Source organism: Podarcis cretensis, assembly GCF_951804945.1.
Source record: "Podarcis cretensis genome assembly, chromosome: 9".
NCBI lineage: Eukaryota > Metazoa > Chordata > Lepidosauria > Squamata > Lacertidae > Podarcis > Podarcis cretensis.
The window spans coordinates 2296586-2322844 of record NC_137178.1 but is presented as its reverse complement, the minus strand read 5'-3'; the positions used below and the strand labels follow the sequence as shown (position 1 = coordinate 2322844).

At 46.2% G+C, this 26259-nt stretch overlaps 1 protein-coding gene across 1 annotated transcript; it reads left to right on the top strand.

Moving 5' to 3' along the window:
• The first annotated feature begins 1298 nt into the window (after window positions 1-1298).
• LOC307224233 (shootin-1-like) lies at window positions 1299-25867 on the top strand. The gene is given in 18 exon segments (XM_079990921.1): window positions 1299-1414; window positions 3199-3251; window positions 3902-3962; window positions 5958-6052; window positions 6476-6632; window positions 8830-8927; window positions 10031-10112; window positions 10603-10697; window positions 12329-12475; window positions 14986-15139; window positions 15831-15951; window positions 18044-18093; window positions 19533-19648; window positions 21187-21240; window positions 23308-23445; window positions 23447-23487; window positions 24321-24415; window positions 25504-25867. Coding segments are annotated over 18 exon segments (1734 nt in total). The 5' UTR covers window positions 1299-1377; the 3' UTR covers window positions 25644-25867.
• The last annotated feature ends 392 nt before the right edge of the window (window positions 25868-26259 follow it).

The window sequence follows — 26259 nt, the reverse complement described above, 5'->3', positions numbered from 1 at the left end:
AAACTGCAGTGTGGTGTAGTGGTTAGAGCGTCAGACTAGGACCTGGGAGAGAGGAGGGTTCGAATCCACACTCAGCCAAGACCCCGCTGGGAGTGACCTGGGGCCAACCAGTCCCTCTCAGCCCAACCTACCTCACAGGGTTGTTGTGAAGACAGGACAGGAGAGAAAAGCATTTCCACCTTCAGCTTCTTGGGAGAATGGTGGGCGATAAATGTAATAAAATGAGAGAGAGGGAGAGGGGGCTAAATCTCAGAAATCCTTAAGCCTGACCTCTTAGGGGAAGTCTAAAGAGGAAATGGAGTCTCCTTGGAGGAAATGAGACATTGCAGGGAGATAACGGGTAGGCGTTGGGGGGCGGGTGTGCCCATGACAGAAGTCATAAAGAAAAGCACCCAGTTCCTGGTTTTCCTGAAACACCCAAGTTGCAACTCTGAGGCAGAAGCCATTGGCAAACGCTGCTGGATAGCAGTGCCAGACTCCTAATATTAGGTACTCCTAATATCCACAATATCCTCCTAATATTCGTGACCCCCTGGACCAGAGCACGCCAGGCCCTCCTGTCTTCCTCTGCCTCCCGCAGTTTGGTAAAACTCATGCTGGTAGCTTTGAGAACACTGTCCCACCATCTCGTCCTCTGTCGTCCCCTTCTCCTTGCGCCCTCCATCTTTCCCAGCATCAGGGTCTTTTCCAGGGAGTCTTCTCTTCTCATGAGGTGGCCAATGTCTTGGAGCCTCAGCTTCAGGATCTGTCCTTCCAGTGAGCACTCAGGGCTGATTTCCTTCAGAATGGATCGGTTTGATAGGTTTGATCTTCTTGCAGTCCATGGGACTCTCAGGAGTCTCCTCCAGCACCAGAATTCAAAAGCATCCATTCTTTGGCGATCAACCTTCTTGATGGTCCAGCTCTCACTTCCATACACCGCTACTGGGAAAACCAGAGCTTGAACTATACGGACCTTTGTTGGCAAGGTGATGTCTCTGCTTTTGAAGATGCTGTCTAGGTTTGTCATTGCTTTTCTCCCAAGAAGCAGGTGCCTTTTGATTTGATTGTATATGAGGCGGTAAATCGTATATCTTCTCACCAGAGTTTCGATGAGCACTGAAATCTGTTGGCCTCTAGCTAGCTTCTGCAAAAGAGAGCTCCTGGCGGCTGTTGCAAATGCAATTACCAGGTCAGTAAAAAGAAAAACCTAGCAGATTTTTTTAAAAAAAATAAAAAGCCCTGTGGCTTCTTGTGACTTGTCTCATGCTGGAGGAGGAGGAGGAGGAGAGGTTTCGCTTCCCAATTCTATGGGGAAACCTCATCCCTTTCATGCAACTGTGGAGAGAAGGGGCAGAGCAGGCAGATCCTGGCTGAGCACAGACAGTCCGGACCAGAATGGAGCCTTTGGTGGAGGATCTCAGCCAGCTGGCAGGTAAGGATGGGAAATCTGCCTGCCCCAAAAGCAGGCTGAAAGGGTAAGCATGGTAAACACTGTGGCATAGTGGTTAGAGCAGGGGTAGGCAACCTAAGGCCTATGGGCCGGATGCAGCCCAATCACCTTCTCAATCCAGCCCTCGGATGGTCTGGGAATCAGCGTGTTTTTACATGAGCAGAATGTGTCCTTTTATTTAAAATGCATCTCTGGGTTATTTGGGGGCATAGGAATTCATTCATATTTTTTTTCAAAATATAGTCCAGCCCCACACAAGGTCTGAGGGACAGTGGACCGGTCCACAGCTGAAAAAGGTTGCTGACCCCTGAGTTAGAGTGTCAGGCTGGGTCCTGGCAGACACGGATTCAAATCCTCCCGCGGCCTCAAAGTTCTTAGGTTTGCCATTTTTCATGTGACAATCCAGACACATAAAATAAAATAATCATCGTTGTTGTTGTTGTTGTTGTTGTTGTTGTTGTTGTTGTTGTTATACCCCATCCATCTGACTGGGTTTCCCCAGCCACTCTGGGCAGCTTCCAGCATATATAAAAACACAGTAAAACATTAAACCTTAAAAGCTTCCCTATACAGGGCTGCCTTCAGATGTCTTCTAGTCAGACAGTTGTCTATTTCCTTGACATCTGATGGGAGGGCGTTCCACAGGGCGGGTGCCACTACCGAGAAGGCCCTCTGCCTGGTTCCCTGTAACCTCACTTCTTGCAATGAGGGAACTGCCAGAAGACCCTTGGAGCTGGACCTCAGTGTTCGGGCTGGATGATGGGGGTGGAGATGCTCCTTCAGGTCTACTGGGCAGAGGCCGTTGGCAGAGTTGTTGAGCTTATTCTGCAAAATCTCAAAAAAAGAGAAGAGGTTTTGAGCTATTTTCCCAGGCATCCAAGCTATTTCCGCCTGGGCAATGTTTACAAGGGTCGAATCCAGGCAGCCCTAACTGCAGTGGGCAAGTTATGATTTCTGCCTTGATGGATAACCTAAGATGCTAAGGCAGTGAAGGAAAGAATGAAAAGAATGTTGCCGAAAGGAGGTTGTAAAGGTATAAAGTCGAGATGGCCGTGAAGATGTGTGAAGGAATTTGCAGGCACCAATAAATGAACCCGTGGCCTTGGTCTCCCTCACTCCCTGTCTGGGATGTTGCCTTTTGATTTGTGCAATAAGGCTTGGTTACAATTCTGCTTGTTGCAAGACTTAATTTCCACACATGTGCAAAGCTAAGGTGGGGGCAGTGGCGTAGCATGGGTTGTCAGCACCCGGGGCAAGGCAAGTAATTTGCGCCCCCTAACCCGTGGATTTGCGCCCCCTAACCCGTGGATTTCCGCCCCCTAACCCTAACCCCCAGATGTTGCGCCCGGTGTGGCCGGCCCCCCCTGCACCCCCCACGCTACGCTACTGGGTGGGGGAATGCCTCTGTAGGAGCCCGTGCAATTTATCCACCTGCGGACTCCACTTTGGAGGGTCCCTGCTTCGGACGCCACTTGGCCCCAAGTGTTTATGTGGTCTTAAGCATCGCAACTGAAGGAAATCCACTGTATGACTTTGGGCCGGTGAGGCCCAACGTGGAGAGGGAGAGAGCTGCAAGAACTGAATGTTTCAGAAGGAGAGAGGAGATTTCTAACTAGCGATATGACGATCAAGGACAGATGGATTGATGGGCTGATGGGAGTTGTAGTCCAGAACATCTGGAGGGTGCCAGGTTGGGGGAGTCTAGCAGAGCCTCAGTGCTGCCCCTGGGCATTTCGTGGCGACGTTCTCTTTCTGTTCTTCTGCAGCCATTTTGGAATCTGACAGTGACTCCGATTCGGAGAAAGATGAAGACGCCGAGGTATGTGGGTCCTTTCATTTTTTAAAATTCATTTTTAAAATATTTGTATATTTGATGCAGTTTCAAGCATGAAAACGAAAAACCATACAATAAAAAGCACACAAAAGGTTTTTTAAAAAAATAAAAAAATAAGCTTCTGGTCCTCATGGGGAAAGAATGGGAAATAGGTGTCAGGGTCTGGTTCTGGAGTGAAGCCCCAGCAAATCGTGACTCAAAGAAAGTCCTGTTCTCACAACCATTCACTGTGGCTTTCTAATCACTCCCACTGTTTTACTTCAGAGGGCAGCACTCGAACCCGTGCATTCAGATGATTAGAAAGGAGAACTTTTTGACAGTAAGAGCTGTCCAACAGTGGAATAGACCACCTCCTTCCTTGGAGGTTTTTAAGCCGAGGTTGGGCAACCCTCTGTCAGGGTTGCTTTAGTTGTGATTTCTTCATTGCAGGGGTTGGACTGGATGACCTTTAGGGGTCCCTTGCAGAATTCTATTATTCTAAATTCGGGGGGGACAACAATTTTGAAGTCTGCATGAGCAGCTGTGCTGAGGATAGGGATGGTGGGAATGATTGCTTAGCAAAAGCAACTCTGCTGGCAGGATTGGAATCGGAAACATCAGTGACCCAGAAACATTTGTTCCCTTCCATCTTCCAGGAAGCAGCTGCTTGTCAGGAAAGGGATGAAGCCAAGAAAAAGCTAGCCGAATTTGAGTATGGTAAGCATGATCTGCTGGGGTGTTAATGCTCCGAGCCCCTTATGCTCAGATTGCATAGATGTAGAAATCAAACTCTAAATCCCGAAGATGCCACAGTCTCTGCTGATTCTCATTCCAAGGAAACAAAACCTGCTGAACGCCTGGAGCAGGGGACCCCAAACTAAGGCCCGTGGGCAGGATAAGGCCCGAGGGACTTGTTTATCCTGCCCGCGGCAACCCCCGCCGCCTGCTTTTACCGGCGCTGCACTGTGCAGCTGCCTACTTCTGGGTCGGAGGAGCACCGGAAATAACTTGTGCACATGCACAAGCATTATTTGCGCATGCGCAAGTGTTATTTCTGGTGCACATCCGGGTTGGAGAAGGCCCGTGCACATGCACACAAGCTATTTCCGGTGCTCCTCCGACCCCAAAACGCGCCGGAAATAGCGTGTGTGCACACGTATGGGCACACGCTCCCAGGCCCTCCGGCCCGCCACGTGATCAGCACTGGAGACACCAGCCCGAGGTGTGGTAAGTTTGCTGACCCCTGGCCTGGAGCCTCTGACTGCTCGGAGGTTGGGGGGGCGCCTAGCTGTGTCCTGCATTTCCTGCTCCCGACTATTCACAGTGGTGAACCTCAGGATGAGAGGGGGCGATTGCACCCGTGTCCGGCTTGTGGGCATCTCAGAGGACTCTGATCGGGCGTTTTTGGAACCGGGTGCAGAACCAAGTCCCAGGCATATGGGATTTGTGGATGTGCTCAGGACACTTCCGTTGTTGGCAGCGGACAGTGGGCAGTAGCAACCCCTGAAAGGGCTTCAGGATTCCCTATGCAGCCTGGGACTCACAACAACATGACTCATGACAACACTTTGGAGGTCCCAGGTCGCAAGGTGGTTAGATTGCTCTCAACTAGGACCAGGGCCTTTTCAGTACTGGCCCCAACTTGGTGGAACGCTCTGGCACAAGAGACTAGGGCCCTGCGGGACTTGACATCTTTCCGCAGGGCCTGCAAGACAGGGCTGTTCCGCCTGGCCTTTGGTTTGGACTCAGTCTGACCCTCATGTTTCCCTCCCCTTATGGTTTTGATCTATGGGCTACTTTTAAAATGAGGCTGCATTTTAAATTGCATTTTAACCGGTGTTTTAAATTGGTCCCCCCCCCCCATTACTGGTATGCTTTTACTGTAGTTTTACTGGTGTTAGCCGCCCTGAGCCCGGCTCTGGCCGGGGAGAGTGGGGAATAAATAAAATTATTTTATTATTATTATTATTATTATTATTATTATTATTATTATTATTGGGGCAATAAGAGGCAAGACTATCAAACTTTGGAAAGCTGGTATCATTGGATCAAGTTCACCAGTTTTGTCCAATGGATTAAACAGAATAGTTTTAATGTGTAAATTAATATGGTTTGTTTGTTTGCTTGGTTGTTGTTGTTGTTAATTGAATTTGTATACCGCCTTTCATCCGCAGATCTCAGGGTGGTTCACAACACCTGAATAGTTTAAATAAATGTGCAATTAATGGTTTCTGTTTTGAATTTGATTGTGTATTATTATTGTTATGTATTCAATGGCCTGTGTTGGCCTGAGCTTGAATCTCCACTAAGGAATCTGAGCTCCTGTGTTCTGATTCAATACATGATGTCCAATCACAGAACATTTCCGGATTTGGGCCTCTGCCATTGGCCCTTGAACTCTGAGTCGTGATTCGCAGCTTGGAAGTTTAGACAGCCAATCACGTTGAGAGTGGGAGCGGCCCAGGCTTTCAGAAATGTATATAAGCAGTTGCTTTGCCTGCTTCCCAGTTATGTAGTTCAATAAAGGTTCTTGGCTCGTGGGAACCCACCTACACTTCAGTTATCTTCCTTAGTGGGTCGTGCAAACTGCCATTCTGAAGGATGCTTTTTGCAGGGTAGGCTCACGGGCATTGAGGATGAATTTATGTCACCAAGTGGGGAAAGTCTGGGGAAACAGATGATCTTCAGCCTTCCCCCTCCTTTCATTCCCAGCTTCACAGGCTTTGCTCGCTGAGCTGTCCACCCTGGAAGCAGAGTATGAAATCGAGAAGTCGTGCCGAGAGCAGGCAGAAGCCTACGCAGCCCAGGTGAGACAGGCGAGCTGGTGGACGTAGCAAGGCGTCTAACCTGGGGAACAGCTGTAACTCAGGAGTCTAGCCCTTGCGTTGCATGCAAAGAATCCCTGTTCCAATCTCACATACAGCAAATGACTTTAGATACCTATTAGGTCCACAAACTACCATATAGCATATATTCAACACAAAAAACAGGGACAATTTGTTGTTGACAAAGGACAGCTGGACATATAAAGGGCCCCATTACCTTCAGTAGCTGAGAGCCTCATCAAACCTAAATCTGGCCCTGTGTCTCCTGCAGAAGTGAGTTCCATAGTTGAACCCTTTCTTTTATCTGTCCTGCAAGACACCTTGGTTTGCAGCCCAGTTTCTGAGCCACCCTTCCACTGTGATCATCCTGGGCTTACCTTTGCCATTGCATATCGACTCCTGCAGGTGAGCAGAGAGAACAAGAAGCTGAAGCGCATCAGCGCGGCTTTGCTGCCCATGCTCACCCACCTCCCGGGGGACCTCATTGACCCAGGCAACGAGGAGGAGATCCCCACCGAGCAAGTCCTGGATCCAGTGGGCCAATACCTGCAGCAAATCAAAGGTGAGCCATGTTGTCACTTCCCCTCTGGCTCAAAGGCCACCAAGGGAAGCTGCTGCTGCAGGGAGAGGTCTGGGCAGGGACTTTGCAAAATGCACTGATCCTGCAGCAGTGGAGAAGGCCAACCTTGGAGGAAGAGAGGCAGCTTCCTTAAGGATGGAGAGGCGGCGTTCAAGAGATGCTTCTCATAATAATTTATTACAATAATTTATTATTTATACCCCACCCATCTGGCTGGGTTTCCCCAGCCACTCTGGGCGGCTTCCAACAGAACACTAAAATACAATAACCTATTAAACATTAAAAGCTTCCCTAAACAGGGCTGCCTTCAGATGTCTTCTAAAAGTCTGGTAGTTGTGTTCTCTTTGACATCTGGTGGGAAGGTGTTCCACAGGGCGGGCGCCACCACTGAGAAGGCCCTCTGCCTTGTTCCCTGTAACTTGACTTCTTGCAGTGAGGGAACCGCCAGAAGGCCCTCGACGCTGGACCTCCGTGTCCGGGTAGAATGATGGGGGTGGAGATGCTCCTTTAGGTTTACAGGACCTTCAGGTATACAGTGGTACCTCAGGTTAAGTACTTAATTCGTTCTGGAGGTCCGTACTTAACCTGAAACTGTTCTTAACCTGAAGCACCACTTTAGCTAATGAGGTCTCCTGCTGCTGCCGCGCCGCCGGAGCCCAATTTCTGTTCTTATCCTGAAGCAAAGTTCTTAACCTGAAGCACTATTTCTGGGTTAGCAGAGTGTGTAACCTGAAGCATATGTAACCTGAAGCGTATGTAACCTGAGATACCACTGTACTAGATCTCATACCCCCTTCAGTGCCCAGCTGCAACACAACAGCTCTGCAGTGCTGTCCGAGGTTCTGATAGTTGCTGCCACTCCCCTCCCACTTGCTCCAGCATTGCCAGATGGGAGGGGATCTACTGTTAGAATTCCTGCTCCGTGATTGCAGTCATGGGACTGTTGTCTTTCACATGACCATGTATGTTTTGACTCCACAGAGTGGGAAGTGACGGAGACAGGATGTTTGTGTTCCTGTGTTCCGTGAAGTGGGACTATTGTCCTTTGTTCTTTTTCTCTTTGCTGTCTGATGCAGAGAGAGAGGGAGCCATATTGCAGTGCTCCATGTGTGTTTATATGTAAATAAAAGTAGATTAGCCAAAATGCTGAGGTCTGTCACACGCAAGTTGCACAAACTCTGTGGATCCCTAAGTGTGCCGATATCTGTTGGCATCAGTTGCTGTGATGTTCGGGCTGAAGAAAGCTTTTGAAGTTCCCAAACGATCGACCAGGAGGGAGAGAACATGTCAGTCGTGCATGTGTCTCTGCCAGGATCCTACTCGAGTGTAGGCTGAACTCCTGACACCTACAGGGCAGAACTCAGGTCTTTCAAATTTCAGCAAATTTGGTGCCCCCTTCCTCTTGCCTTCTGTTCTGCACATGCAACTGTGTGTGTGTGTTTATTCCTGCATTGCAGTGGGTTGTACTTTCAAGGCCATCCACGTTGGTGGCCCTCGCTGCCTCCTGTGTCAGGGAGTTCCCCTGTTTAACCACGCAATGTGTGAAGAACTTTCTTTTACCTGTCCCGACTTTTCCAACTTTCAGCTGCCAGGAGGTGAAGTCGAGGTGGACTCTAGACACATATAAAAATGCTTTTTGAAAAATATATTGAATTTGCCATAAGCTCACCATCACCATCTAGTGTCACATTTGTATAATGCACTTTAAATGTTTTATTTTCAGCTGTATGGCTGAGTCCCAAGAGTCTGTCCTGTGGTCTGGCTGCTAAGCTGGCTGTTATGTACTGAGTTGAATAGGATCCAAAAGGCAGCAGTCTGATTGGTCCTAGAACAATAGGGTCCAGAATTCAGCAGTCTGATTGGTCCTAGAACAATAGGGTTCAGAATGCAGCAGTCTGATTGGTCCACAGGAGCCACCCAATCCAACTCCAGGTGGAAATGAATCTGCAACCAGATTGGCCTACAGGAGAATCCCGGAATTAGCCAGTCACGTGGGGCCCATTGTGTAAATAATGTATATAAAGCAGACATTCTGGGGGAACTTCCATTCCTCCTCACCACTATGAGCTGAATAAAGAGCATGAAATCCACTCTCGACTCCGAGTATATTTCATTGGCAACAGTCTCTCCTCTAAGGAGCTCAAATTCACCTTTCCCTTTCTCCTTCTTTTTTATCCAGACCTTCAAGCGAAGGTTTCCCTGCTGCTGGATGAAAAGAAGGAACTGGCCGTGCAAGTGATGGGGCTCCAGGGTCGGGTCCAGCAGCTCCAGGAACAGGTATTGTGGCTTACTCCATGGGCACAGCCAGGATTTATGTTAGCAGGGACAAGACAACCACCTGTCAGCATCCTCTGTCTGGCTCTGTCTAGCAGATCCGGAATGAAATGCCTCAAGAGCAGCTGTTTTAAGTTGCTTTCTTTTTTTTTTGGAAATAATTTTTATTAGTTTACAACAAAAACAAAAAGACATACTAATTTCACATCCAATTTTTCACAAATTGTTTCTTTTCTGGACTTCCTTCAGCTTTTCCGTAAATCATCCATAGTCATTATTTAAGTTACCCATTCCTTAGGTTTGTATTGTCATTGTTTATACCCTTCTTTTCTATTCCCTTTAAACAATACTTCTCAATTTTTCACAGTGCTTCTTTAAATCCCTCTAGTGTTATCTGTCCCTCACTTATACTTTCCAGATATTCCACAAATTTCCCCCAGTCCTCGATGAACTTTTGGTCTCTTAAATATCTAATCTTCCCAGTCAATTTATCCAGCTCAGCATAGTCTAACAGCTTCATTCTCCATTCTTCCACCGTTGGTATTTCCTGTTGTTTCCATTTCTGGGCCAGTAACACTCTTGCAGCTGTCACTGCATATTGGAAGAATTTACAATTCTTTCTCTTTATCTCATTTCCTAGTATTCCTAACAGAAAGGCCTCTGGTTTCTTTGTAAAAGTATATTTTAGAATCGTCTTCAATTCGTTATATATCCTTTCCCAGAAGCCTTTCACTTTCTTACATTCCCACCACATATGATAAAAAGAACCTTCCTTATCTCTACATTTCCAACATTTGTTACATGTCTTATACATTTTCGCTAATCTTACCGGTGTTATATACCATTTGTAAAACATTTTCATAACATTTTCTTTTAACATCATACATGCTGTAAATTTTAAATTTTCTTTCCATAATTTTTCCCAATCCTCAAATTGTATGTTATAGCCAAAATCTCTGGCCCAATTAAGTTGCTTTCTTTTGACCCCCCCAGTCAACTCGAAGTCAAGTTTCGAAATGTTAGAATGATTGTAGAACTGTTGAAATGTATATAACTGAAAATCATAAATAAAAATGAAACAGAAGCAATATCTCCTTTGTGCAAAGGTGGAAGAAGAGCAGTTTGAGAAGCAATCTCTGCAGGCTCTGGTGGTGGAACGCCAGAGGGCTTTGAAGAGGGTCAAACGAGGTGAGTTGTGGGGAAAGGTCACAGGAAGAGCCTATTCTTGCACCCAGAGCTCCCTCCCTTCTTGAGCAGGCATTGACTTCCTTTTCCCCACCTGGTCCAGCACCCTCTTCTCGCAGCAGCCAGCCAGGTGCCCATTATGGGAAACCCACGAGCAGGATCCGAGTGCGAAAGCCACGCTCCCCTCCTGTGGTTTCCTGGTATTCAGAAGCATGGCTGCCCCCAACTGTGGAGGCAGAGCTTCCAGATGAGCTGATCTCTTTGCAGGGAGATTAAACGACGTTGGCTCTTTGAACTTGCATTCATTCCCATTTGTTTGTGGGGAGGATAGAGGAAGTTGCACCCAAGCAAATGTCACTCAAGCCAAAGTAAAGTGGGAGCTAGGAAGGGGCATCTCAGCCTCTGCTCGCTCCAGGGATACACACGCCTTTCCCTCCCCAACCTTCATTTGATTCGCAGGTGATTGATGTTTCTTCTGCCCTCTCTCTCCCAGTGTCCCGGCTACTCACTGAGGAGTACGGCAAGGTGTCCCAACAGCTGGACCTGGAGGAGGAACTGAGGCAGCAAGCAGAGACCTTTGCCCACCAGGTAGGAATTCAAGCGGCAAGCCTTTCTCCACAATATCATGCTTCATTTTCCTCTGGCAACCATGAGCCTGTTAGAATTCCTGCTCCGTGATTGCAGTCATGGGATTATTGTCTTTCACATGACGGTGTATGTTTTGACTCCACAGAGTGGGATGTGATGGAGACAGGATGTTTGTGTTCCTGTGTTCCGTGAAGTGGGACTATTGTCCTTTGTTTTTTTCTCTTTGCTGTCTGATGCTAGAGAGAGAGGGAGCCACGTTGCAGTGCTCCGTGTGTGTTTATGTGTAAATAAAGTAGATTAGCCAAAATGCTGAGTTGCTGAGGTCTGTCACACGCAAGTTGCACAAACTCTGTGGATCCCTATGTGTGCCGGTGTCGGTTGGTATCGGTCGCTGTGATGTTCGGGCTGAAGAAAGCTTTTGAAGCTCCCGAACGATCGACCAGGAGGGAGAGAACATGCCAGTCGGGCATGTGTCTCTGCCAGGGTCCTACTCGAGTGTAGGCTGAGCTCCTTACAGAGCCAACCACGTGATACAGCAGCAAAAAAAGCTGCTGCTATTCCAGGCTGCATCAATAGAAGGCTAGTGTCCTTGTTATGTACTGAGTTGAATAGGATCCAAACTGCAGCAGTCTGATTGGTCCTAGAACAATAGGATCCAAATTGCAGCAGTCTGATTGGTCCTAGAACAATGCAGCAGTATGATTGGTTGGCAGGAACCACCCAATCATGCTCCAGATATAAGTGAATTCACAACCTGATTGGCTTACAGTAGAATTCCAGAATTAGCCAATCATGTGCAGCCCATTGTGTAAATAATTTATATAAAGCAGATACTTTGAGGGGACTTTCATTCATTCCTCCTCACCACTATGAGCTGAATAAAGAGCATGAAATCACTTTGCGACTCTGAGTATATTTCAGTCCTGATGAAGGGAAGTCATAGTACCACTCTATTCTGCCTTGGTCAAACCACACCTGGAATACTGTGTCCAGTTCTGGACACCACAATTTAAGAAGGATGTTGACAAGCTGGAAAGTGTGCAGAGGAGGGCGACCAAGATGATCAAGGGTCTGGAAACCGAGCCTGATGAGGAACGGTTGAAGGAGCTGGGTACGTTTAGCCTGGAAAAGAAGAGACTGAGAGGAGATAGGAGAGCCATCTTCAAATATCTGAAGGGCTGCCACGTTGAAGATGGAGCATGTTTGTTTTCTCCTGCTCTGGAGGGTAGGACTCGAACCCATGGCTTCAAGTTACAAGGAAGGAGATTCCAACGAAACATAAGAAGAACTTTCTGACAGTAAGAGCTGTTCAACAGTGGAACGGACTCCCTTGGAAGGTGGTAGACTCTCCTTTCTTGGAGGTTTTCAAGCAGAGGTTGGGTGGCCATCTGCCATGGGTACTTTAGCTGAGATTCTTCCATTGCAGGGGTTGGACCAGATGTCCCTTGGGGGTCCCTTCCATCACTCCTATTCTATGATTTGGTACTCTGGACTTCAGGAAGCTGACCGGCAGTCACTCAATGTTCCTCATGGCTTATTTGAGATAAGGGTTCAACTCTGGAAGTGACTGGTTCTAAATTGCAGCTCCTGCTCTAACCACTTAACTCCCACCCCCTTTTCTCATGTCACAGATGCTGGTGAAGCAGAAGGAAGCCAACCGGCAGAGCATGATCCTGATGCAGAATATTGGGCCAGAGACCCAGCTTCTCCAAGCCATGGAGGAGGTGGCCAAGATGACCCGGGAACTGGAAGAAGCCCAGCAAGAGCACCAGGCTAAGGTGGGTTTGGGGCTCCACTTGCCCAAGGACCTCAGCAGAGACTGGTTCCTGCCCTTTCAATCCATCCATCCATCCACTTTCTTTGTTTACAAATTTATTCATTTGGTTTTCCAGCTTAAATTTTTACAGAGATATACCAAACATAAATCATAAAAAACGAGATTCCAAGGAATCTCCTGGATTTCCATCCTCCCCTTTGTGGGTCCTATTAATTAATTAATTAATCCTTTCCTCCCGCATCTTTTATGATACTCCAAATCCTTCACCTCTTCCATTATGTCTAGAATTCAACCTTAAACTACAAGTGCTATTCCAATCCTACTAACGATTTTAACTGTTTGCAATGCTCTTTAAGATAAGTTATAAATTTCCCCCATTCCTTATTAAAATTCTTTTCTTCCTTATTTCTGATTCTTCCAGTCATTATAGCCATTTCAGCATAGTCCATCAACTTGATCTTCCATTCTTCTCTGGTAGGGACCTGATCTTCTTTCCATCTCTGGGCCAGTAACATCCATGCAGCCGTGGTCGCATACATAAATAGTCTTTTCTGTTCCTTTCGGATTTCGGCACCTAGAATTCCTAAAAGGAAGGCTTCAGGCTTTTTAACAACAATTAAAAAATGTTTTAAACATTTTTTTTCAACTCATTATATATTATTTCCCAAAATTCTTTTACTACCTTACATTTCCACCACATATGATAAAAGGTGCCTTCTTTTTCCTTACATTTCCAGCATCCATTCATTTTCTGTCCAGCCTGCCTGTTTCGCAAAGAAGCCCAGGACATCAAACACCAGAGCTGCAAAAACATTGCAATTAAAAAATATTAATGAATTAATTGATTTCATTTATGGATCACTTCCTGTAATGGCTTGAAGAGTGCCCAGGAAGGCTCATCTGACTTCTTCATTATATATCTTTGTTGTTGTTGTTGTTTAGTCGTTTAGTCGTGTCCGACTCTTCGTGACTCTCTGGACCAGAGCACGCCAGGCACTCCTGTCTTCCACTGCCTCCCGCAATTTGGTCAAACTCATGCTGGTAGCTTTGAGAACACTATCCAACCATCTCGTCCTCCGTCGTCCCCTTCTCCTTGCGCCCTCCATCTTTCCCAGCATCAGGGTCTTTTCCAGGGAGTCTTCTCTTCTCATGAGGTGGCCAAAGTCTTGGAGCCTCAGCTTCAGGATCTGTCCTTCCAGTGAGCACTCAGGGCTGATTTCCTTAAGAATGGATGGGTTTGATCTTCTTGCAGTCCATGGGACTCTCAAGAGTCTCCTCCAGCACATATATCTTTAGGCTCCAGGAAAAACATTCCACTTCTCCCAGGCTTTGGGCTAGTTAAGCAATCTAGGGCATTTTAAACTGGGGGCGGGCAATGTTTTCGTTTGTTACCATGGTGTACATTTTTGTGTTTTTATATTGCAAACCACCCTGTTATCCTCGGATGAAGGGTGGTGTAGAAATTTAAGAAATCATAATGATATGAATATAACGCATCTCAAAGCAATCTCATAATGCATCTTTAAAAGTGCATAGATCAGTTGTATATGTAAAAACCATTAAAATAGTTGCACATATTAAAACAATTAAAAACCATTACACTTTTTAAAAAAACCCCATACACATATAATTAAAATTAAAACATTCTTTAAAACAATTAAGAAAATCTAAAACGTGTAAAACCCTTAAGAACCCTTAAAACCAGTGCTTTTTTCTGGGGTGGTACGCCGGGGTACGCATACCCCTAAACATTTTGTGAATCTTCATACTTTGGTCCATTTACTGTATTTATTTTTTCTGATTTGAACTACAAAATGGTGATTTTCTTGAGTCAAAAGGAGAGTACCCCTAAACGGTGTGGTTTTTTTTAGGAAAAAAAACCCACTGCCTAAAACTGTTTAAAAACAGACACACAGCCTCACAGCTCATGATATGAAGGTTGCCGGGAGCAGAATCTTTCAGCCATCAAATGACTGAACAGGAAATGTTTTAAAATTATGCCTAAATGTGAATATTGAGAGAGGCAGACTCCCTTCCTCAACCTTATCGGTTTAGACTGGAATGTGGCAGGGAGTTCCAGAGGTCAACTCTGCAGCATGCGAAGGAAGGACTGTGTCTTGTCTTTCCTGAATCTCCTGCCCATCCGCAGAGGTATGGTGAGGTATGGTGAGCTGGCACAGGACATTTCGCTGCCTGGGCAAAACCCAACCCAACAATCATAGAATTGTAGAGTTGGAAGGGAACCCCAAAGTCATCTAGCCCAAACCCCTGCAAGGCAAGGAATGCTTTTTCAGAAGTGGTGATGGGGCAGCATCCTTAGAGGGGGCTCTATCCCTGTTGCCCCTCTCAGCATCTCAGCTTGCCTCACCTTGCCTAATGGGGGGGGTGAGTCCTGAGTTCAAGTGTTGCCAAGAGGAAAGCCTCTTTCCTGGCCCACGTCCCTCTGATGTCCTGGGGGAAGGGGCTTGGCTTTGGGCTCCCAGTCTGCTCACGTTGCTCCTTGCTCTCCAGGTGAAGGACCTGGAGGCCCAGCTGCTGGGACGGCCGCAGGCGGAAGAACTCCACAGGCTCCTGGCTGCCCTGGCGGCAGCAGAGGAAGAGAAGGTCCGCCTGGGGGAGAGGCTTCGCCGAGCGGAGGAGAGGAACACGGCTCTGGAAGAGAGAGGTACGGCATTTTCGGTTGCATAGATTAGAAACGCAGGATAGGCTATGGTATAGATACAGCCTCTCAGAGATTCTTTCGCTGCAATGATGGCATGGCAGGGGTCAGACTGGATGACCTTCGGAGGTGCCCTCCAAATTTACTCTTCTGTCATTCTGTGATTCTACGACTTCAGAACCTCAGGATCCAAAAAAGATCAACATATTACTTAAAACTCATTTTCCACAAAATAAAATAGACAAAGTGTTTAAGCCATTCCAATAATAAAGAAAAAAATAACATTAATCATTACTCTCACCTCGGTATCAGGAAATAACAGGTACATCCATTTTTTAAAAGGAGCATTTATAAAGCATCAGTTCCTAAATGAAGATGTCATTTTGCTTAAAGAACTTCCAAAGCCACTTTCCCTGTATTGCTGTACTGCGTCATTCTGCCGTGCAGCCGGCCTCTCTCAGTGTGTCTTTCTGGAGGGAGATGACCCCTTATTTTCCCTTTTCCGTTCTTCAAACTGCTGCAAAAGTGCAAAACCGTTGCAAGGATTGCGGTGGGTGGGTGGGTGACGCACAAGGACTGGCCAATCAGTGCTATGCGCAGCCACGCACATCCTTATCAAGGGCTGCTACCCTGCAGAAAAACAAAACAAAGGCCACCTTCTTTGTGGGGGCCTGAGACCCTGCCTTTCTCATTGCAGTGAAATCCCTGGAAGAAGAGGCGAAGGCGACTGGGACCCCGTCTCCCAAAACATGTCCTGAGGCTCCCCTTCCTCCTCCTCCTCCCCCTCCTCTCCCTCCAGCATGTCATGTCCCAGTGGAGTAAGTATCATTTGCCATATATTATTGTTATTGTTATTATTATTATTATTATTAATGAAATGATTTTAGAATGTTATATCATTTTACTGTTGTTAGCCACTCTGAGCCCGGCTTCGGCTGGGGAGGGCGGGATATAAATAAAATATTATTATTATTATTATTATTATTATTATTATTATTATTATTCATAAACTTGATATGCTGCTTGAATATAATAAAAACCATCAAAGCAGTTGAAATGGAGAGCGAAACCATAAGCTTATCAATGAACACAGATAAAAGCAACTGTTCTAAACACTTGAAAACAATGTTTTTTGTTAAATTGTTTTTATTAATTTTCCAATAAAAAACATCCAATTAATATATCAAATCATAATCCAATTAAAATAAAAAACTAAAATAACAAAGACCAAATTATCATCCAAATTATAATCATTAATTTTGGGGGGCTTCCCATAGTCTGGACCTTCAAGCGTAGCTCCAAATCTCGATCCTACCTCTCCGTGTCATTTCAGTCATGTTCTCCGGTTCTCAGTCATGTCAGTCATCATATATCCTTGCATCCATCGAGTACAGCTTTATTTGTATATATATCTTTTTTCAACTGTCTTTTTGCCAGCGCAGCTTCCTGTGGCTCCATTCCAATCCAGGCTGATGAGATGAGCCTGTCCAGATATGCAGAATTTTGATCTGTGCTTTAACTGAAATCAATTGAAGCACAGATCAAAATTCTGCATGTCTGGACAGGCTCTTCTCAACAACAAGGCGACCCGAGGGTCATCTAGTCCAACCCGCTTCAAGGCAGAAATCTCAGCTTAAGCATCCATGACTAGGGCTGCCATATGTCTGGGTTTTCCTGGAAATGTCTGGGAATCGCTCAGAAAATTGGCATCCGGGCGGATTTTTGCTGAATGGGCAAAATGTCCTGGAAAACATGGACATCTTTAAAAATCATTTTGAAAATCAAAGAAAAGCCCCAAATGGTTTTTTTTTTAAGGGGGTGGAGATGTTCCCCAAAAATAAAACTCCCCAAAAGAAAAGTTCAACAACTCTGTGTCTGGATTTTCAGTTTGGGGAATATGGCAACCCTCTCCATGGCAGGTGGCCAGCAGATGGCAGAGTGGGGAGACCAACAGCATCATTGTTCTACCTGTTATGGGGGTTGGACTAGATGGCCCCTGGGTGTCCCTTTCAACTCTCCAATCATGCAATTCTATGATTCCACAGTTGGAAGCAGCGATTCTTCTGAATCCCAGTTGCTGGGAACTACGGGACAGGAGAGTCCTGCTCTCGTGCTCATGTTCTGGTTTCCCATGGTGGGCACCTGGTTGGTGTTGTAAACAAAGTCTGCCCTTTTCCCTTATGGGGTATCCAAGAGCCCATATAGAGTCCTTACATGGGTTCCCCATTGGTAGGAGAAAATAACAGAGGCCAACCAGAGAATATTGAGAAGCAAAGCAGCTAGTAAGCCTGATCTTTAGTGATCTGTTGCAACAGGGTGCTCCCCTCACCACACGCAGGAGGAACCCGGAACCAAAGTGTGCAAGCCCTTATATAGACTTTTGAAATTGCCACCCTGTAGATCAAGACCACCCCCCGGACACATCATACCTACATCACAGAAAGGGTGGTCTACAGCAGAAATCTGAGTGCCTTGTTCACCTCCTGTTTGCCAGGTTACCTGTTTAATGGTCACTTGATTGGATTGCCTGGGGAGCCTGGCCAGTCTTTTGTAATGAGCCAGGTCAGGCTCACACCCTATTCATATCTTAAATGTGCCCTTAAGACAGGATTTGTGAGGAAAGAGACAACGGGGAAGTTTCCCACTTTGACCTTGCAGAGAAATAATTGAGGTCAGTTTGGGAATCAAAAATGGTTTCAGGTCGGTCTTCCTGTGCTGATCTATGTATGTGCTTGGTTGGTACACTTATGAACATTTAACATATATCTAAGACCTCAAAATTCCTATCACATTGGCCACGGTAAGACCAGGATGCTGGGTGACACGGACTATGGGCCTGATCCTGCAGGGCTCTTCTGATGTACCTGGGCCGGTCTTGACTTTTCTTCTTCCGTTCTTCCATCTCTTTAGCCCCCTGATGGCCCTCAGGCAGAGGAAGGGAAGGCAGCAAGCGAAATGCGGTAAGCGGATCAGGGAGGGAGGTAGGTTTTTGGGTGCGTCCTCCTCAAGCACTTACCTGCACCGAGCTCAGCTGCAGGGCAGTGGCCCCGTAGCCAGAAGGTGTCTGGATGCGACCAAGGAAACGGACTGAGGTTGAATCCTGACAAGACAGAAGTACTGTTTTGGGGGGACAGGAAGCGGGCGGGTGTGGAGGACTCCCTGGTCCTGAATGGGATAACTGTGCCCCCGAAGGACCAGGTGCGCAGCCTGGGAGTCATTTTGGATTCACAGCTGTCCATGAAGGCACAGGTCAATTCTGTGTCCAGGGCAGCTGTCTCCCAGCTCCATCTGGTACGCAGGATGAGACCCTACCTGCCCACGGACTGTCTCGCCAGAGTGGTGCATGCTCTGGTTATCTCCCGCTTGGACTACTGCAATGTGCTCTACATGGGGCTACCTTTGAAGGTGACCCGGAAACCAACTAATCCAGAATGCGGCAGCTAGACTGGTGACCGGGAGTGGCCGGCAAGACCACATAACAACGGTCTTGAAAGACCTACACTGGCTCCCAGTACATTTCCGAGCACAATTCAAAGTGTTGGTGCTGACCTTTAAAGCCCTAAACGGCCTCGGTCCAGTATATCTGAAGGAGCGTCTCCACCCCCATCATTCTGCCCGGACACTGAGGTCCAGCGCCGAGGGCCTTCTGGAGGTTCCCTCGCTGCGATAAGTCAAGTTACAGGGAACCAGGCAGAGGGCCTTCTCGGTGGTGGCACCCACCCTGTGGAACGCCCTCCCACCAGATGTCAAAGAGAAAAACAACTACCATACTTTTAGAAGACATCTGTCAGGGCTGTGATTCCCCCATTGCAGGGGGTTGGACTAGATTACTTTGGGGGGTCCCTTCCGACTCTACAATCCCAGATTCTAAGCCAAGCCCTCCTGCTTGAGGTAAAGGTAAAGGGACCCCTGACCATTAGGTCCAGTCGTGACTGACTCTGGGGTTGCAGCGCTCATCTCGCTTTACTGGCCGAGGGAGCCAGCGTACAGATTCCGGGTCATGTGGCCAGCATGGCTAAGTCGCTTCTGGCGAACCAGAGCCGCGCACAGAAATGGCGTTTACCTTCCCGCCGGAGTGGTACCTATTTATCTACTTGCACTTTGACCTGCTTTTGAACTGCTAGGTTGGCTGGAGCAGGGACCGAGCAATGGAAGCTCACCCCATCGTGGGGATTCAAACCGCCTTCCTTCTGATTGGCAAGTCCCAGGCTCTGTGGTTTAACCCACAGCGCCACCCCCTGCTTGCGGTACAAGTCTCAAACTGGTGATGGGGAAGGAGGCCCTTTGAAGGAGACCCTTTCGGATGCATCCAGGCTCCATGGGATGGGGAAAAGACTTTATTGCTGGGTTTTTACCTTTCACCCCATGAAAAATAAATATCCCTTTTCCCTCTGGGCAGCAGCAAATTCCTGCACCGATGATGTGAAATCGAAAGCGGTGGAAGAAATGATGGCCAGGATCAAAAGCGGTGTGGTCCTGAGGCCAGCCAGAAAGGGCACTGGGGACTTCTTCAAGGTAAAGAAGCAGAGTGGGAGCGCAGAACATAAAAATCTGCCTTAATCAGAGTCATTGGCGCATCTAACTCAATGCTGTCTACCTAGATTGGCAGCAGCAATCCCAGGTTTTTTGTGTGAGCCTCTGACTATTATACAATTCAATCTGTCTTGTATGTTCCTTGTAAGTTCCCTTGAATCTCTCTTAAAAGAATAAAGACTCCACAATCTTATTCAAAGCCAATAAAAGAAGTTTACTTACATCAGTTCACAGTTGGATTCCTGAAGGCAGACTTAGTTACAAATATGTACATGTGGATCTACCCCTTATGGGGGAATAATCCCAGTGCTTCTGCAAGTTGAGAGCTAGCAGAGCAGTCCTAGCTAGAAACTGGTCAAACGAAGAAGGAAGTCAAAAAGAGAGAGGTGTGCTGCGTGACTCGTCCTTTTGTTACCTGGACAGGTAAGGTCAAGCCCACCTTCTATCACATGCAAAAGGAAGGATGCTCCAGCCAGGAGGAACAGGAAGTTTCGAATGGCTGGACCAAACATTCCCTCGCATGTCTTCTCTAGCATTACAAGAAATGTTGTACTTGACCGCCTCTCATGGATCACATCCCACGGCCCGTGGTTCTTCTCCTCTTTCTCCTCACAACGGCCCTGCCAGGTAGGCTAGGCTGAGAGGAGACAGCGTTAAATAATTCGGATTTCTTGTTATTAAATATACCAAAAAGAAAGCACACCAAGAACTCAGACCAATATAAGTTTCAGTAGTGGGAGTGGTCCCTACTCGTAAATCAATAGTCAGTTGTAACAAAAACTAATCCATTCAAAAGTATGTATTCTGACAAGGATCACAAACACAAACAGAGATTACAAACTCAAACAGAGATTACAAACTCAAACTCATAAGGATATGTATAACACAATAATTTCTTACAGAATTAAAGATAAGAGTTTATGAGTAGAGATAAATTCATATTAGTCTATAGTCAGATTCTACATGAAGATCTGAGTTTCAATCCAGAAGTCAATTATGGATCAGAAACCAGGACAGGGCCCTGTTTCGATGTATTCACCTTCATCAGCTGGAAGTATCAAATATTACATGAAAATACATTTAAATTCCAAATTATCATAAATTATAAAACAGTCATAAATCATAAGACAGTATTATACAACATTTGTTTCCTTACCTAATTTTTAAGGCGTCGTGTAAGTTTGAAGAATTTGTATAAATATATCCTGTTATTTTCTACATTTCTCAGAGATAACAACTGAAAATAATGAATATTAATAATAATTACATGTGTTGAATCAAATTAAATACTCTGAGGCAGCATATAATCATATGATTCCTCACCTAAGTGTGAGAGGAGACAATGGCTGGCCCAAGTCCACTCCATCAGCTTCCTTGCTGAGTGAGGATCTGAACCCTGGTCTCCCCTGTCCTCAAGGGATGCTCTAGCTGCTACTCCACACTGCCTCTCTCCTTGGAGGAGGAGATGGGAACAAGTTATTTCCTAACGGGCTCCTCATCCATGTCTTCTCCACCTGCAGGCAGCCGTCGTGAACAAGCGCCGGAGCACCACGATGGAGCTGCAGGGTCTCCTGGTAAGAATTGCCTCTGTGTGTGGATCATAATCATAATCATAATCATAATAATAGTAATGGATGGGGTCCAGCACTGCAGCAGCAAAGCTGGCGGGGGGGGGGTGCCTTGGGTCATTTAATAATTAACCAAATACATTTGGCCATTGATTTGCTCTTTATTAACAACAACAAAGAGCAAACATAGAAAAGGGAGGGAGACAGAGACAAAGAATCAAAAATTCAGAATCCGAGACCAGGGAGAGGAGTCGGTGGAAGAAGAGTGGAAGAAATTTAAAGTTTATCTTCAGAAATATTGTAAAATTAAGGAATGTTAGAAAGATGTTGGGGGGGAAATTATGTGGTTTTGGCAGAAAAGATATAAAGGATTAAGTAAAAATGATTTGGTGAAAGAGAGAATGTAAAATTATAGTATATTAAGATAAATTATTAGGATAAAAAACAAAGTTGGAAGGATTTGCTGGAATATCTAACTGAATTAGAATACAAAAATGGGAGGCGTGAGGAAGTCAAGGAAATAAGTGAATGTAAGTAAGTGATTTAAAGGTTTGACTTGTTTCTTATTTCTTATTTCTTTTTTTCTGTTTTTTGATGCTATATGTATTGTTTTTTCTATTGTTATGTATATATATATATATTTGCTCTTTTTTCTTTTCCCTTTTTTTCTGTAACCTTTAAAATCTTAATAAAAATTTATTTTTTAAAAAAAAGAATCAAAAATTCAAACCATAAAGCATCAAAGGCTGGAAGGACAAAGAACTATAATAATAATAATAATAATAGTAATAATAATAATAGTAATCATAATAGCAATCATAATAGTAATCATAATAGTAATCATAATAATAATAATTGGGTGGGGGACTCATCTGACTGGGTTGCCCCAGTCACTCTGGGTGGCATCCAACAAATTATAAAACATCACACATTAAAAACTTCCCCATACAGATAGTGGTTAATTTCCTTGACATCTGACAGGAAGGCGTTCCATAGGGTGGGCACAACTACTGAGAAGGCAGTTCATCAAGTATTTACTAATACAAGGATTCCCTAATCATAAGGATATATATATAAAAAAATAGAAGTAATTGCTACCTGTGAGTTCCATTATTGTTGAGAATAAGGGCTATATATATTCTTAAATGGGACGCAGGTGGCGCTGTGGGTTAAAGCCTCAGCGCCTAGGGCTTGCCGATCGAAAGGTCGGCGGTTCGAATCCCTGCGGCGGGGTGCGCTCCCGCTGCTCGGTCCCAGCGCCTGCCAACCTAGCAGTTCGAAAGCACCTCCGGGTGCAAGTAGATAAATAGGGACCGCTTACCAGCGGGAAGGTAAACGGCGTTTCCGTGTGCGGCTCTGGCTCGCCAGAGCAGCGATGTCACGCTGGCCACGTGACCCAGAAGTGTCTCCGGACAGCGCTGGCCCCTGGCCTCTTAAGTGAGATGGGCGCACAACCCCAGAGTCTGTCAAGACTGGCCCGTACGGGCAGGGGTACCTTTACCTTTACCTTTACCTATATTCTTAAATAAGGGACGTGGGTGGCGCTGTGGGTTAAACCACAGAGCCTAGGACTTGCCAATCAGAAGGTCAGTGGTTCGAATCCCTGTGACGGGGTGAGCTCCCATTGCTTGGTCCCTGCTCCTGCCAACCTAGCAGTTTGAAAGCACATCAAAGTGCAAGTAGATAAATAGGTACTGCTCCAGCGGGAAGGTAAACGGCGTTTCCATGCACTGCTTTGGTTCACCAGAAGCGGCTTAGTCATGCTGGCCACATGACCCGGAAGCTGTACGCCGGCTCCCTCAGCCAATAAAGCAAGATGAGCGCCACAACCCAAGAGTTGTCCGCAACTGGACCTAATGGTCAGGGGTCCCTTTACCTTTACCCAATTTTTCATTAATAACAATCCAATGGAGGCCACACTAATACAATACCAAATCACAATACAATCAAAAGAGCCAATTAAACAGTTCCAAATTAAACATTTTTTGATAACTTCCCATGTTCCAGCTATCAGGAGTTGATGTTGTTCCTTGATCCTGCGCCCATTTTCTTAATTAATTCCGACCTTCTCAGGCTCAGAGCCGCACCAGGAATCCGGTGCGGAGATCAAGCCGACGTCAAGGCAGCCAGAGGAAGCTCACAGACAACCAGCTGGAGTCCATCCTGCAGAGACGTCGCCGGATGGTTGACTGCCCAGCACAGGGCCAAGTCCCCACAACTGCAACCTGTCGTGACCACAAAACACATCACGTCTGTCAGAGCTGCCTCTAGGTCCCAGCTCACAGAGGACCAACGCCAGGCTGCCGTTATGTACAAAAGTCTTTATTGAGGTTCAGTTTCCATTTCAAAGCCGCAGCGCGCAGCTCTACGTCTTAAAGCCTAGACCGGCGAAGTACCGTCTGAGTCTCCTCCCCTATGACACCAGTTTAAGATCCTAGCCCGGCTCCACCTTTTACGCTGCTCTCTCCTCCTCTGGGTCCTCCTGCCCGCTGGGGCATTGCCCTTTCTGGACTCTTCCGACGCTGAGTCGCTTAGCTCCTCCCCCTCCCTCCGGCAGGCTTTAGGACCCGGTTCCCAATCCTCATTCTCTGCTGTCCCGCGCTCCTGTACATTTGAACTTGCCTCTCGCGCCAACCCAGTGACCTTTCTCCTAACCGTTACACTACTTCTGTCACTGCTTCCCTCTTCCGGGATACTGGCCGGATCTGACCTCCCCTCCGTTGTCTGACTCTCCGATGGAGCTGTGGTCAGCCCTGCCTTATCTTCTCTCCCTGGTGGGGAATGCACTGGCCCCGATCCTTGGGACTCTTCCCCCCCCCACTCTGCTCTGGTGGGGAAGCTGGTCCTGATTTCCAACTGCTGCTCTGGGAGTCCCTGCTGCCCCCTTGCTCCTGGGGCGTTCCCCTTGGGAACCCCCTACCCCTGGCCACTGGCGCCCCCTTCTGTGAATCTTCCGATTCGCTGGAGAGGCTCATGGAATCCCTCGGTCCACTGTCCTCTTCTCCTACGCTCCCCTCGGATCCTTCCCCTTCGCTCTCCATCTCCTCTCTTCCCTGTGCCTCTGCTCCTGAACCCCTGACAACGTCCGTTGGAGTTCGGGAGGCCAGGGCGGGTGTCCTCTCTGCTACAGACCCACATCCTTCCACAAAGAGCTCTGGGGATCTTGGCAAAAGTCCAACAGGTGGGCAAGCTTCTTGCTGAAACCGGGGTGGAATCTAGACACATATTTAAGAAACGTGAAAATACTTTTTTAAAAAAACGTTTTGAAAAATATATCGAATTTCCCATGACTCAGCATCGCCTTCTAGTGTTGCATTTGTATAATGCACTTTACAACACATTTAAAATGTTTTATTTGCAGCTGTAGAGCTGAGTCCCAGCTGCCCTCGTCAGCCAGGAAGGAACAAGGAGCCCCGTCCCCGGCAAAATAGCTGTCCCTGGCTCCTCCTTACTTTTGCCAGTTGTTGGTGAAAGGTGTCAAGATGCTGTGAGTCGCCTGAGGGACTTGGCAGTGCCAGTTTACCAAATAGGTATTGGTCTATAGGCACGCGCCAACAGATTAAAATGATATTGATTTGAGCTTGCAAGAAAATTACAGAAACGTATTAGGAGATAATTTGCAAGGGGGCCACTGAGATTTTGACTGCCTAGGGGCCTCCACAGCGTTCAGTCCAGCACATTAGGAACAAATGGTTAACATGTGATAAGTAAGACAGCCTGCGGTCAACATGTATGTAATTAGGACAATCTTGCAATAAAAATATAGTGCTTATACATCAATAAATTTATATGGGGGGCAGCTTTTGGCCATATTTGCACAATGAGTAACATAGGAAGTGGAATGATAATATGTTATTAAGGTAAATGCGATATGCTAGGGGTCAGCAAACTTTTTCGGCAGTGGGCCATTCCGCTGTCCCTCAGACCTTGTGGGGGGCAGGACTATATCTGGGGGGGGGGGTGAACAAATCCCTATGCTCCACAAATAACCCAGAGATGCATTTTAAATAAAAGGACACATTCTACTCGTGTAAAAACACACTGATTCCTGGACAGTCCACAGGCAGGATTGAGAAGGCAATTGAGCCGGATCCGCCCCCCAGGCCTTAGTTTGCCTACCCATGAGATATGCTGTAAACTCTGCTTGCTCTATGCAAGTGTGTATCAATAAAATTTTCCTATTTCACCAATTTTGTCCAGATCATTTTATTTAAAGGATCCTGGTTTTTTTAATCTCTCACAATGACCAACATCTCTTTGTTCTCTAAGGTGACCCTGGCAACCTGGAAGCTACAATCCCACCATGTTCAGAGGAAGAGCCTGCCCTCGCTCAGTCGCAGCTCAGAGTAGCGCCCCTTCAGATGAGCAGAAGGATCGCACTCGCGTCAGGGAGTCGAGATCCCCCCTGAAGCAGCCTGAAACTATATTATGAGGCTGCCTGTATTGCTTTGATTCGGGACTGGATTAAATTAGAAAATACAGATTTGCTAAACCTTGAAGGACATGATAATAGATTGGGATGGCATGCGTACTTGTGGTATGACAAAGGGAAAGTGCACAAAGGATAACCATATAATTAGGAGATCATTTCTAACAGTCTGGGAAAGATATAAAGATTAACTAGAACAGAAAACTCTGTTGTGGTTGTCGCCAATAGAAGCAGTATCAATAAAAAATAATAATAATAAAAGAAAATGGTTTACATATAGAGACATTTTAGATCTCAGGGGAAACGTCTTAAGAGAATAAGTTCAGATATATAGGTTTTAAATGAGAAATAAGATTAAATAAAGTAAAAGTGGATGGCTAATTGGTAAAAGAGAGAATGGAAAATTACAGTATATTAAGATAAGTTATAAGGATAAAAACAAGGATGAAGGATTTGCTGAAATATCTATTTGAAGTAGAATACAAAGAGGGGAGGTGTGAGGAGGTCAAGGAAATAAGTTAAGAAAGGGAATTATATTAAGGTTGGTTTTTTTTTATTGTATCTTTATTTTGTCTTTTTTTTCTTTTTGGCTGTTT